General features: G+C 43.6%; 1 protein-coding gene across 2 annotated transcripts in view; it reads left to right on the top strand.

Moving 5' to 3' along the window:
- ADAMTS17 (ADAM metallopeptidase with thrombospondin type 1 motif 17) overlaps positions 1-19,776 on the top strand; it is a 957,220-nt gene that overhangs the window by 894,236 nt on the left and 43,208 nt on the right. For both annotated transcript variants that reach the window (XM_085644533.1, XM_085644532.1), the window contains one exon: positions 690-842. In XM_085644533.1, coding sequence (XP_085500659.1) covers positions 690-842 — 153 coding nt within the window. The remainder of the gene's footprint in view (positions 1-689; positions 843-19,776) is intronic.

Genomic DNA, 19,776 nt, shown 5'->3' with positions numbered 1-19,776 from the left:
GTTAAACAAATATTTTTCTTTAAAAAAGGAACTGCAAAGTTTATTTTTTCCTTTTTAAACACATCCCATTTTTGTTTAAGGAAAACAGGCTGCATTTAAAAAAAAAAAAAAAAGATTTCTTTATTAAAAAGCAATCACGGGCACGGTGGTCTGCTGACCACAACAGGCCTCCATCCCTGTGATGGTTGCTCTTACTAATGGCTTCCGAATTACGCCCTACCTCTTTATTATGTGTAAATTAAGTATATTTGCGATCCACTAGGAATCGCTAATGAAACTCAAAAGAGTTTTATATATTAGGGATATCGATTTCGGTAATGTTTGTACATCTGGCCCTTAGTTCTGCAGAATCAAGCCCATAGTAATAGATTAGCTATGCGGGTTTGCCCCATTTGTCAGCAGTTGTATGTGCCCATGCCTGGTCGTGCCCATACTGATGTATGTTTCATGTTCATGCTAACGCATCCTGATGGCAGTACCTGTCTCTGCCCATGCATGTGTGTGTCCATATCTGTATCCTTGCTTGTACTTATTAGTTGTATCCCTTTTCTGTGCCTGTCAGTGTCCATGCCAAAAACTCGCTGTGCCCCTATTAATGGTGTTTGTTCCTGTGCCTGCTGGTGCCCATGCCACAGTCAGATCATTCCCATGCCTGTGTGCCCTTCGCTTACCAGTGTCTTTCTTTACAGTGCTCAGTGGACTGTGGCACAGGCACGAAAAGGAGAACTGTCACCTGCACCAATTCTCAAGGAAAATGTGACGCAGCCACTCGACCCCGAGATGAGGAAGAGTGTGAAGACCACACGGGCTGCTACGAGTGGAAAACTGGGGAATGGTCCAAGGTAACTCTCACGAGTGATTCACAGCAGAGGGTTTGAAGGAGCCTAGTGGTGACCCACAGACCACAGTCCAACAGTTCTTTCATCGGTGGTGCACCCCTAGTATCAGAGCTGAGCGCACACCCCAAGACAAGGAGGTTCTCTTGTTGGCTTTTCCATCCCCACGTAGTGGCGGCCGGCATGGCTCCCGGGTGGCAGGCACAGGGAGGGGGGGTTGAGTGGGGGCGCTATTTTAAAAAAAATAAAAAATGTAAAATGCACATTGCCGGCGGGTCCCGAGTCTCTGCTCCTGCTCTCCTCGTCGAACTCGAGGAACAGGAAGCACAGCAAGGCCCCAGTGACCAATCACAATGCTGCAGTGCGGCATTGTGATTGATAAGCACCCAGGCTCCCCTGACCAAGCATTGTGACTGCTCTGAATGTCCTGGTTCTTCGCTCAGCCAGGGAAGGGGGCCAGGGTATGTTCTCCATGCAGGCTGTAATGCAGTCTGCATGAAGAACAGAGAAAGTGTGTATGACTGTTTAGGGCGGCCCAAGAGGGCCGGCCAAACAGTCATGTGCACTTAGGAGTAGCCAAACCACTCCTCCCCTGCCCTGCTCTGAGAGCAGAGCAGAGCACCCGCAAAGCAGCACATGCATAAAATGATAATATCTCAAAGTTATTATAATTGAATGTTTCTACATCGCACTGGTTAGAAGCAGTGGGGCGACACTCCTCCGCCTTAGCGGATGAGCTGCCACTGTCCCCATGCCGTGGTTTAGAGAAGCCTGAGAACTGTATGTGACAGGTTCTTGAAGGTGTGACTTGGCACATTCTCCTGTACTCACTTTATTGGCTACTAGAGTCACCTGGGCTACATAGGTTGAATATCATACAATAAAACAATGCACAGTGTAATAAATGGAAATGTAATTCGCTCTGACAAAATAGCAACATAATAATTTTTAGGTTTTACTAGAGCCAAAAAGTTTTTTCCGTCTAAAGGTATGACATTGCAAAACAAGCATTTTAAATTTTCTTGAATTATTTAGTATTTTTACGTAAGCAATCTATAGATGCAATAAGTACCTCTAAATACTGCTTGCAAAAGGGAGATTAATAAAAAAAATACAAAATACACCTTTAAACACTGCATGTAAAGGACAACAATAACAGAGCTGTGTCTTTCCTTGCATAATTTAATTAAAATTAATATTAATTGTTTCTTTAAAGTGACGCAGTGCTTTTTACCTTAACCAGTGGGATTCATCCTAGAGTAACTAAATTGAATGTCATATTACACCTTGTGTCCAGAGCACTCAGTTCACCAATGAGTGTTCATTAAACTCGAGACCCAAGTTTACAAAAGCGTTTGTAATGTACAGTAATTGCAGTGCCCGTTGACACACTTTGTCACACAAGCACCCAAGCAAAACCTCACTAAATTTGATCTTTGATTCTTAAATGCTGTTATCAGGGTGACACTGATGGGTATATACTGATTTGGGCGAGACTGACCATCATTCACTTTGTTGAGGATTAACTTGCTCTGGGGGCATACTACCAACCAGCCTCTGACCTCAGACGCCTGTGAATCCAACCTCTTACTTTCCAGTCCTTCATTTATCTCTACTCTCCAAGCCACATGTGATATAATACCGTCTTGGGAAGTTGCTAAAATAAAGACATTATTATTAACAGCAAGATGATTTTATTTTGTAAAAAGTTCTGAAATATGTAGTCCAAAACAACTCTTCTAGGTCTGCTATTTATTCAAAAACGTGCGTATAGTGAAGCACAGTTTACATAAAAATCCTTACCTACCATTTGTTGACTCTCAGCTCACTTCCCTCATTCCTTCTTTTCTTCTCTCTACGACTTTCTCTGCTCTGTCCTGAATAGATTAGAATCGGATTGATGCTGTTCCAAAGGTCTACATGTATGAATCATGCATGGAATTTTAAAATATCTTAAATATGAATGTAATTCTATTGTGAAAAATTGTAAATTTCAAAATGTCTGCCCTTAGAAGATTAGCACTTAAACTGTTATTGGGAAATGGTATCTGGGCTAATTACCAGAATTCAATTAGCCAGAAAAACTCTTAAGAACATCATCTTACTCTACTGTGAAACATTTTCCTGGAATGGGAACAGTAGATGAACACATACACACACACAGACACATGTATATCTATCTATCTATATATATATATATATATATATATATATATATATATATATATATATATTATCTTCTGGCGGTCGCCAGTAGATAGTTATAGTTAGGACCGTGTTTCCATAGGAAATCCGCAACATTCTATTTGGAATAACTTTGGCGCCGGTCGACGAATCCTCGCGAAATTTTCAAAACTAATGGGGCGCTACGCTCCGCTCCTACCCTGAAAGTCTCGGGGGGATTCGTCAAGCGGGGGCTGAGAAAAAAGGGGGGGTCCCAAAACGCCTTTTCCCCATGCATTTTCCCATAGGACCTTTAGTCCGAGCTACAGCCCGAACGGCTGAACAGAATTACTTGAAATTTGGCAGAGAGGTAGTCCTCAGGTCAAGGATGTGCCTTTTGTAGGTCTGGTGTAAATCTGTTCAGTAGGTCCTGAGAAAATAGCATTTAAATCAATATATATATCTGTAAGCGCGCTTGGTGGTTACATGACTGTAAACATTCGAATCGGTCGAAATCAGGAAGTGTCGGCCGCCATTTTCTGTCTCTCGCACTGAGAAACAAAGGTGGGGAACGTGAAAAGGGGGCAACGAAGAGAGTTGCAGACCCCCTAGTGTTTGTCAGGGGGTCCAAGAAGGACCCAAAAGTACGAAAAATACATTTAATAATTTTTAAAAAAAATCGCGGAGTGCGCGTACGGTAAGCTTACCGTACGCGCACGGGAAAAAAATAAATAAATAAAAATAAAGAAGTAACAATCACATTTATTAAATAAATTAAAGGACCCACAAGGGAGAAAAAAACAAATGTTACTGTGTAAAAAAAGGCGAGGCGCGCACAATATATATATTCACTGAAAAAACCATAGGTTTCACACACGTTATAGTTAGGAATTAGCATTTAAAAAACCTTGCAAATTCACTTAAAAAACCATAGGTTTCACACATGTTCTAGTTAGCTGGGCATTTCACTCATGAAAAACCAATGAAATTCCCCCGTTATAGTTAGGTCAGATAACTATAACTCGCGCGACCGCCACTCTATCACAAGGATGATGTCATCGGTGATGTTATGAGTAATGCCACTGACCATGTCATGAGTGATGTAATATGTGACGTCATGAGCACTGGATTGCGGGCGCGCGAGATATAGTTATCTGACCTAACTATAACGGGGGAATTTCATTGGTTTTTCATGAGTGAAATGCCCAGCTAACTATAACATGTGTGAAACCTATGGTTTTTTAAGTGAATTTGCAAGGTTTTTTAAATGCTAATTCCTAACTATAACGTGTGTGAAACCTATGGTTTTTTCAGTGAATTTGTACGGTTTTTTAAATGCTAATTTATGTATTTATTTATTTATTTATTTAAAGTTTTTTCACCGTGCGCGTACCGTGCGCGCACGGTGCGCTTCGCGCACCGCGCGCCCACGTTACGTAGTTCGCGGAATTTTTCCGTTCCTACCGTGCGCGTACGCTACGCGCCTTCGGCGATTTTTCGTAAAAAAATGTAAATACATTTTTGCCCTTGGGGGTCCTTCTGGGACCCCCTGATCAAGGCTAGGGGGTCAGGAACTGTCCAGCCTGCCCCCTTTTCACGTTATCCACCTTTGTTTTTCACCCCCTCAGACTGCGAGAGACAAAATGGCAGCCGACACTTCCTGGTTTCGACCGATTCGAATGTTTACTAAGATCTAACAACCAATCAGAATCGCGCTCGCGCACGGCAGCGTGCGCGTACGGTAAGCTTACGGTACGCGCTCGGAGCGCGCCCATAGATATATATATTGATTTAAATGCTATTTTCACAGGAAATACTGAACAGATTTACACCAGATCTGCAAAAGGCACATCCCTGACCTGAGGACTACCTCTCTGACAAATTTCAAGTAATTCTGTTCAGCCGTTCGGGCTGCAGCTTGGACTAAAGGTCCTATGGAAAAATGCATGGGGAAAACGTGTTTTGGGACCCCCCCTTTTTCTCTGCCCCCGCTTGACGAATCCCCCCGAGACTTTCAGGGAAGGAGCGGAGCGGAGCGGAGTGCCCCACCTATTTTGAAAATTTCGCGAGGATTCGTCAATCGGCACCAAAGTTATTCAAAATAGAATGTTGCGGATTTCCTATGGAAACACGGTCCTAACTATAACTATCTACTGGCGACCGCCAGTAGATAATATATATATATATATATATATATATATATATATATATATATAGATATCTATATCTCTCTCTCTCTCTATATATATATATATATATATATATATATATATATATATATTATCTACTGGCGGTCGCCAGTAGATAGTTATAGTTAGGACCCTGTTTCCATAGGAAATCCGCAACATTCTATTTGGAATAACTTTGGCGCCGGTCGACGAATCCTCGCGAAATTTTCAAAATAGGTGGGGCGCTACGCTCCGCTCCTACCCTGAAAGTCTCGGGGGGATTCGTCAAGCGGGGGCTGAGATAAAAGGGGGGTCCCAAAACGCGTTTTTCCCATGCATTTTTCCATAGGACCTTTAGACACAGCTACAGCCCGAACGGCTGAACAGAATTACTTGAAATTTGGCAGAGAGGTAGCCATAAGGTCAAGGAAGTGCCTTTTGCAGGTCTGGTGTAAATCGGTTCAGTATTTCCTGAGAAAATAGCATTTAAAAGCATATATATATGTGGGCGGAGCCTAACCACACATCTCATCCTGAGATCTGATTGGCTGTCAGCACTTCATCCAAGAAGTGTTGGCAGCCATCTTGGGACCAATATACATGATAGCACCTCATTAAAAAGCATTGCAGTTAATAGAAGGTTTTAAGACTTTAGTTACATTATAAGTCATTTGTTGATGGTACCATACTCATTTTAGGAATTGTGGTATGTTCTAAGGTGATTTCACCATGTGAAAAAGCCTTCTGCTGGGATATCATGATTGAGAGAAAAATATTTTCTCATGCTTTTACCACAGAGGTTTGGAAGGTGATCTATAAGCTAAACTGAGAGCTTATTTTCTGTAAATTCACATTATCTTTCTCAGTCATGTGAGAATGAAGTCTGACATTCTCAGTAAAACATGTACATCCAACAAGGGCAGAGACTGTCAGTTGATTCCTTTGTGTTCTACTGCAGCTTCCCAGAGTGTTCCAAAGAACTACTAGAGCGCTAACAGTCCTACTTATGATAAACGTATGGCACACCTGAAGCCATCTTGCTTGGATTAAAGTGGTAACTCTTAAAACATTTAATTTAAAAAGGAACAAAATGAGGGGGTTCATTTTTCCATAAAAAGTATGATTAGTGCTGCAGAAAGAAAAATTAGGGCACATTTTGAGTGACTTCTCAAATCCTCTTCTATTTCATTAAAAAACTCTGACATGCAGACTGAAACATGCACTTTCAATACCAGCAGCAGTTTTCCCTGGTGAGCAGTAGCTTTACTACAGTGATCTAATGAGCAAAAAGAGTGCTAACATTCTGAATTTATGGCAAATGTGTGACATCTGAATGCCTTCTTGATGGAATCAAAGTAAAAAACTGAAAGTATTTCCTACTGAGGAGACTGCAGTAAATGAGGAAATTAGGAAACTTCATAACAAATAAGTCTCCCAAGATGGCCACCAAAGACAAAAGAGCCCAAATGTAGCCCAAATATCACCCAGATGTAGCCCAAGTATAGCCCAATGACAGAATGTCCCAGAATGTTCTTAAAAACAACTAGAGCGCTTACTGTCTTCATTATGACAAAAGTATGGCACACCTGAAGCCATCTTGATTGGAATAAACTGGTAACACTTAAAACATTTAATTTAAAAAGGAACACAATGAGGGGGTTCATTTTGCCATAGAAATTATGATTAATGCTGAAGAAAGAAAATGAGGGCACATTTTGAGTGACTTCTCAAATCCTCTTCTATTTCATTAAAAAATTCTGACATGCAGACTGAAACATGCACTTTTAATACCAGGAGCAGACTTCCATGGTGAACAGTAGTTTTACTACAGTGATCTAATGAGCAATTAGAGTGCTAACATTCAGAATTTATGGCAAACGTGTGACATATCTGAATACCTTCATGATGGAATCAAAGTAGAAAACTGAAAGCATTTCCTACTGAGGAGACTGCAGTACTTGAGGAAATTAGGAAACTTCATAACAAATAAATCTCCCAAGATGGCCACCGGAGACAAAAGAGCCCAAATGTAGCCCAAAATCACCCAGATGTGGCCCAAATATAGCCCAATGACAGAAGTGTGCAAAACATTTATTATTTTGTGTTTTTGCAGTGTTATATAGTGCAGACTTGTCAGGTATTGGAGTGCTTTACATGAGCATTGGTTACATCACACAATAACAAATTCATTTTGGTTGTAGACATGGGGAGACTAAGAGATTTGACCAGAATCACAGAATGTCGAGCTGAAGCAGAAACTTCAACCTGGTTCCCCAGTTGCAAAGTTTGCAGTTCTGGAAGTAACACCACATCCTCTCCCCTAAGTGCAACATTTAATCAAGTGGTCAACTGGATAAAAAAACATAAAGATAACAAATAATTTAAAAGTGCTTTGTCGCTATTTGAAAACTCAGAAAATATGTCCTTATTTTAGTCTTTTAGAGCACTAACCATAATTTTGATGCCAATAAGACCCTCTCATATATGTAATTTCTAAAGGAAATGCTCTAGGTATTACAGTTTTGATTACATCAAGATGATGTCAGGCGTTCCACACTTTTGTAATAAATATAGAATGTTAGCAATCTAGTTGTTCATTAGGATACTGTTGAGAGGCAGAGGCCAGGGGCACGGACTCTGAAAATTGAAGGCAGGTAGGAGTGTGCAAAGGCAACAATTTAACCACACTGAGCAGGCAGGAAGGGCCGTGGAAGCACAACAGACTATGGAGGGCAGTGGAAAGGGGGGCAGGGGCAACAAACCAACAATACAGGACTTGCAAGAGAGGCTGTTGGAGGGAAGATCTATTACGGGTCAAGGAAGCTAGGGGCGGTCCCCAGAGCCCCGGGAGCCACCACAGAACTGAGCAGGAGAGTGAGTCAGGGACAAAATGGGCACCTTAATTTGAGCCGGGGTGCCTAGGAACGCTTGCTCCAAAAATGAAGAAAACAGACATATGAGACATGGAATTGGAGGCAGAATACAATGGCAGTTTAATGAGAAGATGCAACTTCAAAGAAACCGCAGAATAGAGACATAAAGTACAAAATACAGAATCCAGATAATCATACAGCTGTCATGATATTCTCTGTACCTCAATTAATGTACTGACAGAGAGAGAGAGAAAACACATCTATAAATGCATCATGAGAAACAAGTTACACCAAGGAAAATGTTACCTAGGAACACTCACGTTTACTCTTAGAGCAAGCATTCCTGCAATTACAATACAAAACTTTTAAATGCAAAAGTAAAGAGAACAATGGTTAAACATAACATGACATTTCATATAGGTAAAATAGAATAAGATACTTCAAGCAAAGCAGAGCAAGACATTTTAAGTAAAGGAAGACAAGGGGAAAACCTGCACAGCCTGTTAACCTACATACAGACGGCGAGGTAGTCCGTCGATATCTGTGGGTGCTCCCTTTTTATATCATTTTGTGGGCTCCTTTGCACGCTACATCTACCTACGTATGCTACCCAAAAGCTTTGTCTGCAGATTTTACCAGACATTTCGTCATTTACCCACTTAATGCTGACAATGGACTGGGTGAAAAGGTCAGTCTCTCAGGCCAATCGCTTATCGTGAGTTCCATAGAGCAAGCATAAAATAATGGGTATTGTACGGGAATTCAATATATTCATGTATAAAATCTCCTCAGTTCTCCTAACTTGACGCTCTGCGGTTGCCACTGTCTTAAAAGCGGGACACCTGCCCAGGAAGCAAGTACCAGTCCAGGATGCAGCCTACTGTATGTCGACAGCTTCAGGGGGATGTTGAACTTTGATACCGAGCATGGAGCACTCGGGTAGGGTGGGGGCTACTAGTTTGGAGCAGAAGGCCTCGCAAACCTGCCTTCAGACAGCTATACACTACAATTGCAGAGCTATGGTCAATTTAACAAAGAGGCCTACATATTGAACAGAAGGGCCTACACAGGGGTTTTATGCTGGCTGAGTGGTAAGGATGTCTCAGGATAATTATATAGCAACACAGGACCCGCTGGTCAATTTAATACGGCCTACAAATGCGGCTGGCAGGGCAAGGACAAGGGTCTCATACTTCAGGTGTGGACAGAACGGGCCAGGGGCCCCCTGTGATACAAAATCTACCCTCCTTCAAGGCTGTGGCAATGTAATAGACCATTGTGGGCAGAAGGAAGAGGCAATGGTAGTACAACCATACATGCCAACAGACCCGATTCAGCCAGGAAACGTCCAATGTTTTTAAGCTCAAATGGGCTTTATTTGATCTGTCTCCTGTCTACAATATCCTCTTTTTCAATGTAACTCAAAGGGGAAAATCAATACCCCAGTTTTTTTTCAAAATCTCCCTCTTACCAAGTTCAAAATGTTCGCAAGTATGGTACATTGGATCATGGAAGGAAATGGGATAGGGACATGGACTTGGATAATAGAGGACAGGAGGGACATGGAGAGGTGCACCAAACTGACCCTGCAGGGCAGGCATCAGGGTTTGCAGCAGCACAATACACCACACAGGGCATGCAGGACGGGAGTGCAGCACAACAATCCATAGAAACCAAGAGGGAGGGGACAGGACCATGCACATGGACAACAGAGAACAGAGGGGCAAGAGGCAATGGTAGCTAGCTGACCATAATGGACAGACAGGAGAGAAAGCTGCAGCATAACAGACCATAAAGGGCAGGAGGGACGGATCAGGGGCGTTACAATGGAACAGACAAGCCAGGAGGGAGGGAGTAGGGGTCTGCACATGTAAACGGAGGGCTGGGGGCAAGGGGGCAGGGCAGGAGCAGAAAGATAGCCATGGAGGTCAGGCAGGATGGGCACTAGAAGCAAGACACACCATGAAGAGCAACAGTGAAACTGTGATGGCATACACACAGACCATGGAGGTAAGGTGGGAGGGGGTCAGGGGCAGCTAACTGACCACACAGGAAAGGTGGGAGGGGCCATGGCAGCACAGAAGACCATGCATGGCAAGTGGGAGGGTTAGTGGCAGCACAATGGCTATGATGGGCAAGAAGGAGGGTGCAGGGGCATGCACAAAGGACGATGGAGGATAGAAGGGAGGGTCAGGACCTGTGCACAGACAAGAAAGTTCAGGGGAAGGGACCTCACAACAGACCACACGGGGCAGGCAGGAGGAGCCGTTGCAGCACAACAGACCAGGGAGGGCAGAAGGGTGTGGCAGTACAATGGACCATGTAGGACAGGAGGAAGAGATTAGGGGCATGGCATGTGGACAGGCAGGGTGGAGGTGGCAGGGACAGGTTACAGTCATCTGACAATGCTAGGCAGGTGGGAGGGGAGTGGCAGCTCAACAGAACACTCAGAGTAGATAGGAGTGGCAGGTCCATGGGACATGGTGGGCAAAAAGGATGGAGCAGGGGCATGCACAAAGACATCGGAGGGCAGGGGGAAGGAGAATAGGGGCAGCAAGCTAACCACAGAGTTTAAGCAAGAGGTCAATGATGGGGCATAGAATTGGGCAATGGAGGGCAGGAGGAGTGGACTGGTACATCATACTAAATTGAGGGCAGTGGCAGCACATCAGACCATGCATGGCAGGAGGGAGGAGGCTAGTCCATGGATTCACACAACAGAGGATAGGGAGGAGGGGGATGGGGCAGCAAGCTAACTGTTCAGAGAAGGCGGGTATTAGGAACTTTATTGTTTTTAAAACATTGTGTCTGTGCGAACTACTTAAAATATGAACAAGTATGCAGCATAATCTCACTTTTATTCAGGAAGAAGAGGACGTTTGTGACTGTGACTCCGGGCTCACTTGGCAGAAACACCCCCTGACCCTCCACCCCCTATCACAAAATGTAATGCCCGTGAAAAGGGTAGGTGAACACAGTGTTATATAGAACATAGTCCTGAGAGCACGATTGAAAATGAAAACTAGATATAGTGTATGGTATAAACTATGCACCAAAAAGTGTGATATAAGATGAACCGGGTGTGAAATATAATATGCAATACATTGTGCGCAATGACAGATTCATTGGAGAGCGCGAGATAGCACAGGCACTAGCGCGTGCTATGCGATATGCGCATTGGAGTGTAATATGCACAGGGCAGTGTTGTGTAACCTAACTAGTCTCTAAAGTTGTAATATAAAATATGTGCTGGGGAGTGTAACGTTGCATATGCACTGTGACAAAGATATGGATCCCAGATTGTAATATGTATGGCATAGCACTGTGCGTTATAACATAGGCATCGAGGAAGGCACGTTAGATGGGGCAATATAACCCGTGCGAAGACAAGTGTGGCATGACATATTCAAGGGGTGGTGTTACAGTGCACATGGGCTAGAGAGTGTCATAGCATATGCACTAGCTAGTGGAATACAACACAGTGGTGTGTGGCACTCGGCAGGCAATGGTGGATGTAACACAGCATTCAGCTCTGTCAGGAGCGCGCTGTGACTCTCAAGTGATGTTCGTCCCCTTTCCAGAGAGTAAAATAAAAAGTATTACACATCCGGCAGTGGATGTGTGTTTTATTAACCGTGAGGGGGGTTTCTTGCATAGTTTTGGTCGAATTTTTGTCGAATCCCCTTTGAATAGCTTGGTGTGCATGTGTATTAAATGTGCCCGTCAATAGCTACCCATGTTTGTATAAATAAACGACATGGGTGTCTACCGGGATTAGGCACGGTAGGGCATCAGACATGTCAGAGCTTCACTAGTGGTGTAAATACATTCCACGTGGATTCATTGCCTTTTAATGAATATCACGCAAATCGTCATGGTGATAGGTACGTACGGTTTGTCCAGCATGTCCTAGGTGTGTCTATAAATATATATTTTTTTAAAATAATAAAAAACAGTGGCCGGCCCTGGGGATTGGTGTCAAAAAAATATAATTAGGAGACAGGCCCTGGGGGATTGGGTCATCAGGGCCAATAAATTAGAATAAGAAGTGGAACCACACAGCCCCCCTTCTTAAAGAATTAAAATAAATAAAAGCCTGGCATCGTGCCGGAGGCCATGCCCCCTCCGTGCAGCACTCTGCAAACGCGCCCCCAACAGGCATCTCCAGTATGCGCCAGGGAGCTGCGCTGCAGACAGGTGTTCTGAGGCCAAGCCCCTTTTTACACCTCTCTGCAACGCAGCTCTGTGGCGTTTACTGGAGGTACCTAGTGGTCTAGTTTGACCCTAGGGACCCTTAGGATTCAAGGGGACTTAATCTCTCAACTTAGAACAGCCACAGGGCGCGTTTACACAGTGGTGAAGGGAGGGGACGGGGCCTGAGGTGACGTGTGCAAACACGCACTATGGCACGTTTTAAATTGGGGATATAATTTCCCTTCAATACTGAGGGCCCCTGGGGGCTAACTAGCCCACCAAGTGCTTCCAGTAAGCGCCACTGAGCTGCATTGCAGAGAGGTGGTCCAGGCCATGCCACTTTTTACACCTCTCTGCAACGCAGCTCTGTGGCACTTACTGGAGGTACCTAGTGGGCTAGTTGGACCCTAGGGATCCTCAGTATTCAAATGAACTTAATCTCCCAACTAAGAATGGACACAGGGCGTGTTTACACAGTGGTGAAGGGAGGGGACGGGGCCTGAGTTAACGTGTGCAAAAACGCCCTGTGGCCTGTTTTAAGAGGTAGTTTTAATCCCCATGCCCTATTATATACTAGGGGCTTACAGAGGAGGTCATGCTAATCACAGGGGGACCCCAACGCATAATGTTCCCTAGTGTATTTAGGTGTTTTCACTGTATTCTAAGTGTCTTTTAACATAGCACTGGCTCTAGGACTGGTTAGTCAGACTCAGTTACCACCAGTATCCGTCTGAAAAAGTTGAGGGTACAGGATGATTTTGCAACAAGGCTTCTTTCTGCTCTTCTTTTTGTTCTTTCTGCACGTTATCCTTCTTCCTGCACTTATCTTCGTATTTGAGGACTTCTGTTGCTTCTTTCTGCACTTCTTTTGTTTCTTTCTGTGCATTTTTTCTTCTTTCTTCACATGTCCTATCTCTGTAGGCATAGCTAGAAATTAGCATTTAAAAAACCTTTGAAATTCACAGAAAAAACCATAGGTTTCAGGCACGTTATAGTTAGGAATTAGCATTTAAAAAACCTCAGAAATTCACTGAAAAAACCATAGGTTTCAGGGGTGTTATAGTTAGCTGGACTTTTCACTTGTACAAAACCATTGAAATTCCCCCCTTATAGTTAGTTCAGCTAACTATAACTCGCGCGCCCGCAATGCACTGCTGATGACGTCACATATTACATCACTCATGACATGGTCAGTGACATTACTCATGACATCACTGATGACATCTCAAATGACATCACTGATGACATCACTGATGACATCATCCTTGTGATAGAGTGGCAGACCTCCTCTCACCCTAATATAACCTTTGATACACACATTCAAAAATAGAGACTAAAATTTTCAAAACAATGGACATACCAATACCAGTTACAACAACCTCTTCAGTAATTCTAAGATCCACATACACATCCACTCATTCACCAACAGTCCTATACAGTCACTCATACATGTACTCACTCATCATATGTACTCATACACCTATACATCCTGTTACACAATGCCACTCATCCATAGAGTTACTCACACACATAGTCACTCATGCTGATAAAGAATCAAACATACATTTACTTACATATACAGTTATACACACACCACCACACTTACTTCTACAGAATCTTACACATACTTAGTCTTTTAAACAATCACTTATAGAAACACATACTTATTCATACAGGAACTCTTTCAATCTCTCACTCTCACATATACTCACATATATACACCAATAGTCACATATACTAGTTTAAAACATATGTAGTTACTCATAAAGAGACTATTGAGACAGTCATTCACTCACTAACACACCCATACACACACTCATCCACCCATACAGTCCTGCACACATGCTGTGTTCAACACATACAAACAGTGAGTCACTCATTCATGCATCTATGCACTACGTAATACCCCCACCGAACCATGCAGACACTCAGACTGATACTCAAAAAACCAACTAATAACCTATATAGACACCTATGTAGCTACTCACCAACCCATGCAGCCACTTATACACAAAGTGAGAGACTGATACAGATATTTACATATTTAAACATTACTCACTAAGCCATGTATTCACTATGATACACTTAATCAGTCAGTTACACAATCAATTTTTCAAAAACAAATCATCCATTTAGACACTTATATACCCATTTATTCTTCCATCGACCTTGAGATATACATATATAAAACATATTTAATTTTCAGAAAAACACACATTCACTGGATGATGTCATCAGTGATTTCATCAGTGATGTCATTTGAGATGTCATCAGTGATGTCATGAGTAATGTCACTGACCATGTCATGAGTGATGTAATATGTGACGTCATCAGCAGTGCATTGCGGGCGCGCGAGTTATAGTTAGCTGAACTAACTATAAGGGGGGAATTTCAATGGTTTTGTACAAGTGAAAAGTCCAGCTAACTATAACACCCCTGAAACCTATGGTTTTTTCAGTGAATATATATATATATATAGATATATAGATATCTATATATAGATAGATATTGCAAACCAAATCCTCTTCTGTTGAAGGAGACGCGGGGACACAGCAGGGCCTTTCAGGAACCGTTTATTTCAAACACTGGCATGACTCGTTTCGGCGAAGCCTTTCTCAAATGCCACGGGTGCTGCGAGTTCCCTAGTGTCCCTAGTTATAGATAGATATATATAGATATATATAGACATATTTATATATATGTGGAGAAGTCCTGACGTTACACGAACATAAGGAAAAGCCGCACTCAGGTTGTAAGAAAGCAAAGGCATGTAATGACTGATGCATTTCAACCTCAAAGACCGTCATGCTTCAGTCAGTAAATTCCTTTGTTTCCCTACATCCTAAGTGCGGCTTTTCCTTATGTTCGTGTAATGTGAGGATTTCTCCAAATTTCAAAGCGGGTCCAGCGCCCGCCTGCCTGCACCAACCCCGTGGTAGGAAGAAAGGCTGGGATCCTTCGTGTCATATATATATATATATATATATATATATAGAGAGAGAGAGAGAGAGAGAGCTGTATAGAGTATAATTTATTAATATTGTTTAGTGTGAGGAGGGACCATGACTCACAAGAGGCAAAGCCTCTAGAGAATAATGATACTCCTCCCTCAACAATGTTAATAAATAGTATATTATACACTGGGCATCTGCATAGATGGTTTATGCCACATCATTTTTCCATGTATATTTGCTTTATCAATTTTTTTTAACCAAAAATAGAATGCAAGGGGTTAAAGTTATTCTGCAAAGTAAAATTAGTCCACATTGGGCCGCAAGTACTAACATTAGTATTTGCAATTACCAAATAGCGAATGTTTGTGATTCGCTATTTGGTAATCGCAAAAACGAATGTACTAAAGTGTATTTCACACATTTTACGATTCCTTCTAGGTGGCTAATGGACCTGCCTCATGAATATTAATGCGGTAGGTCTCAGTTTGCGACCCAATGGGAATTGCAAAATCACAGGGATGGTGGCCTGCTGGGGTCAGCAGACCACCATGTCTGTATTTGCTTTTAAATTAAGCAATCTTTTTTTATTTTTTTTAAATGCAGCCTGTTTTTTTAAAAAAAAGAAAACGGGGTGCGTTTAAAAAAAAATGAAAAGTTTTCTTTTCTTAAGATTAGGCAGTGGTCCGTCGGACCCCATCCCATGTGCGAATGGGTTACCACCAACTTTGAGTTGGTGGTTAATGTGAGAATGATTTGCGACCGCATTTGGGTCACAAGACATTTGTACATACCAATGCAAATTAGTGTTAGGAAGGGATGCCCTATACACGCCCCTTCCAAATATCAATTCGCAATCCCAAATTGCGATTCGGTAAAAGAATCGCAATTTGGCCTTGGTACATACAAAAATGCCGTTTTGTGTTCACAAACAGCCCGATTGTGCGAATTGGGCTGTTTGCAACCACAAAAAGGCTTTGTACATGTGGCCCTAGTTTCCATGTGTGACCTAATTATGACAAGTAATCTATAAGAAAGTAAAAAGTGTTTTCCTCTTGTCACTTTTGTTGTGTTCTGGTAAATTCGAATATGACCTATGCACTGTAGTAATGTGTGAATATGTGTTTACAGGTGCTCTAAATAACTTGTTATTGGATGACATTTAGTTTCAGTGCCATGGCATAAATATATCTGTTCGTGCTTGGCCATCCCCGCCGTGCTGGATTGTGCTGGGTATGTTTAGGTGTGGACCAAGGCATAGCAGACGTTTTTACCGGTTCCAAGCACTAAACCTACAGTATCTAGCGCCATTAGGTGTATTGCAAGGTTTTATCCTTGCCATTAATAACTAGGGCAGGCTTGCTAAAACATTTATAAATAAATGTTCCAGCAGAAGAGTGGGGCCCCGAAAAAGTGCAGGGTCTTGGGAAAATGGGTGTAAATTCTGACATTTATAGGTTTCTCTCGTCTTCATTGTTTGAGTTTGCTCACAAGAAAGTGTCACTCATATTCGTTGAAATGTCACTCATAATTACACTGAAATTATGGAAATGTCAAACCTAGGCAGCTAAGCAGCATTAGGAGAGAGAACTGTGCCATATCTTGGTAAATATGGCGCCGTTCTGCTTTCAAATTCCCCTCCTGTGCTGCGTGTCCTGACATCTCAGTAAATCTGGGCCTTGATGTGCTGTAAATAACTGATGTTTTTGTAGTCCTCACTAAATGGTAGCAGTTTATCAGTTTAAGAAGGATGAAACATAGGGTAGTCCCAACAAAATTGCAGTGTTTGACTTTCAGTTTTTACACAGATCTATGTGAAAGACGCTGAATGACTGAAGTGTGATTTAAAGAGTAAATCGATCACCTCCAAGAAGTACCTGGCACTGAATATAGGATTGAAATGGTTACATCAAACAAGATGGCCCTGCTCATAGTCTGGAAAGAGCCTGGTTTTCAAAGTCGTATGAAAGCCAGGCTGTGATGCACTGGCCGTACTTACCTCTCCGAGTGTTGCCGTCTCTCACTTTGGAGTCGAACTCCGCAGAGAGGATGTGGTCGATGCCGAACTTGAGCTCTTTGCTGGCCTGGCCGGGTTATGGTGAACAGCCCATGGTGTAGCACAACCCAGGAAAACCGCAGCCCAGCCGGGGTTGCTGTTGGTAGAAGGAGAGCTGGGATAGTTGTGGACTGTAGGGCTTCATGGGCATGGGCCGTACTGGAGAGGAGGCCTGCAGGGGCCCGGCCGTAGGCCCTCGATCACATCTCCACCTGCCTGCGACTGGCGTAGGTTGTCAGTGATGCAGAAGGATGGCGCCGGCTTTGCATCATAATGCAAACACGCTGATTGAAAGTGTGCAAAGGCAGCACAGCCCTCAGTCCCACCCCTCGACCCCTGAGCCAATCTAGGCACAGCATCCCTGCTTTTTAGGTTAGGACACAGCATGAGAGCAGCACAATGATTGGCTCGGTCAGGCGCTGTCGATGCTCTTTGGAGACTTGGGGGCTGTGGCAGCAATCCCAAGCTCATTGCACACTGTGGGTGAGGGTTTGTTTAAGTGCACATATCTGACTGGACAGAGCAAGGCACCTGTCCCACCCGACATGCGCACTTCACCCCAAGGCGTAATTAAGGGAAACTTTACCAAAGCCATTCACGCATGCGCTTCTAAAATAAAATAAAAATAAAAAATTAACTCAGGAAAGTAAACTGGGGGCAACAATACAAATGGGGGGAATTCCCAAGCGCCCCAATGAAGAAACCGCCGCTGTTGGCAGGGCACGTGCATTGGCCATATCTTGCACACAATACTCACTGAAGCAGTGCATATTAGTTCCAATAAATACTGATACTGAGCTCTATTTACCTGGACACATTTGTGCTGAAGTGCCTAGCGCCCAGTTGCCTTGTAAAGATACGCTGGCCCCTGACAGCTAGCACTCATGTTCTCAGGATGTAGGGCCACTCAAGTGGCACCCAGCCCGGGCTTACTCCCTTCTCAGTCCGCCCCTGGAAGGGAGCAGTCGCAGTGGAAGCTGGGTGCTCTGCCAGCATTTTCGGTCAATGTACTGAATTAAAACGCGTGGACAGGAAACGCGGCCAGCTGCTGTTGCTTTTGGAAGGATGTAGGCCTTGTTTCACTTCTCTTCCATTTAGCCTTTTGATTTGCATCTGCTCCCCTGGAAGCAGCTAGTACTGGGTGGGTCACTGGTGGATATCATTCATGCAGCACACATAGCTAACGCCCATTAGCAGATAACTGTGTGCTCTAAGAGAACACACAAGAGACAAACGTGGCAGCAAATACAAAAGTAAACATTATCTTACGCAAATCGTCATATATGACAACGAAGTACACAGTAGTGCTTCAACCACTGAGGTGATAAACTAGGTACAACATGTTTCGCACTGCAGCCAGTCGCCATTTATTCAGAGTGTGTATGGGGTCGCTGTGGCGCCATCAGAAACTGCAATGGTAGACTGCGGGTGAGACGATAGACCAATGGCTGCTGTTCTCTTCCATGCAATGTCTTGCCCTGAAAGGCCACCATTGTAATTGTCTCCAGGTTTGTTTTGTCTACTAAATGCTGCAAGCAATGTTGTACATCACCTTCAAGCTCCTCACCCACGCTCACAAAGCACTCCACAAAGCCGGACCAACATACCTCAACAAACGACTAACCTTCTACACTCACAACCGCCGGCTTCGCTCTGCTGACCGCGCCCTCGCCACCGTTCCCCGCATCCACCGAACGAGCTCCGGCTGCATATCTTTCTCCCACCTCGCCGCCAAGACATGGAACACCCTCCCCATCCACCTGCGACAGACCCGGGACCTGCTCACCTTCAGGAAACTTCTCAAGACCTGGCTGTTCGAACAGTAGCAGCTCCCCCCCCCCCCCCTCCTGCCCTTAGCACCTTGAGACCCTCGCGGGTGAGTAGTGCGCTCTATAAATGATTGATTGATTGATTTGCATTTACATAATTCTTCCTACCCTTAATAAGGCACTCGAGCGCATGAGTAGACAGGAAGCATACTACACCATGGGGGAGGTTTTAGTTGTAAGAGTGTTGAATTGCAGTGTGGCCTCCGTGGGAAGTGTTTTGTTGTCGTGTGTCAGTGATCAGAGTGGTTCTCTTGTCGCATGTTAGTTTTCTGTGCCTATGCGTGGAATGGGAGGAAGAGGAGTGAGAAATCGCGTGCATGCCTCTTCATGAATTTATTTTCCTGGCTGATTATGAAGATCTCTATAAATCTAACCATGTGTGAGAGAGGAGCAACCCACAGCATGCACTGGATACAGGGGGTGATGGCAGAGGGGCTGTATAACCCCTTAGGAGGGTTGAAGGCACCCTAAAGGTATGAGCTGAATACATCCAGCCGTGAAACGTGATCACTAGAGTCTGTCCAGTAAAGACTTGGAGTAACACCCCCAGGCAGGCGGCACAAGACAGACGCAGCTCTAATAAGTGCTCTACAGGGACGACTTGTGAGCTGTATAGGAGCAACACTCACTGTTTGATTTGATTGATTGATTGATTGATTGATTGATTGATTGATTGATTGATTGATTGACTGTGGCACTCGATTAT

Source organism: Triturus cristatus, chromosome 3_1 (assembly GCF_964204655.1).
Source record: "Triturus cristatus chromosome 3_1, aTriCri1.1, whole genome shotgun sequence".
Classification (NCBI taxonomy): Eukaryota; Metazoa; Chordata; class Amphibia; order Caudata; family Salamandridae; genus Triturus; species Triturus cristatus.
This window is presented reverse-complemented; position numbering and strand designations above follow the sequence as displayed.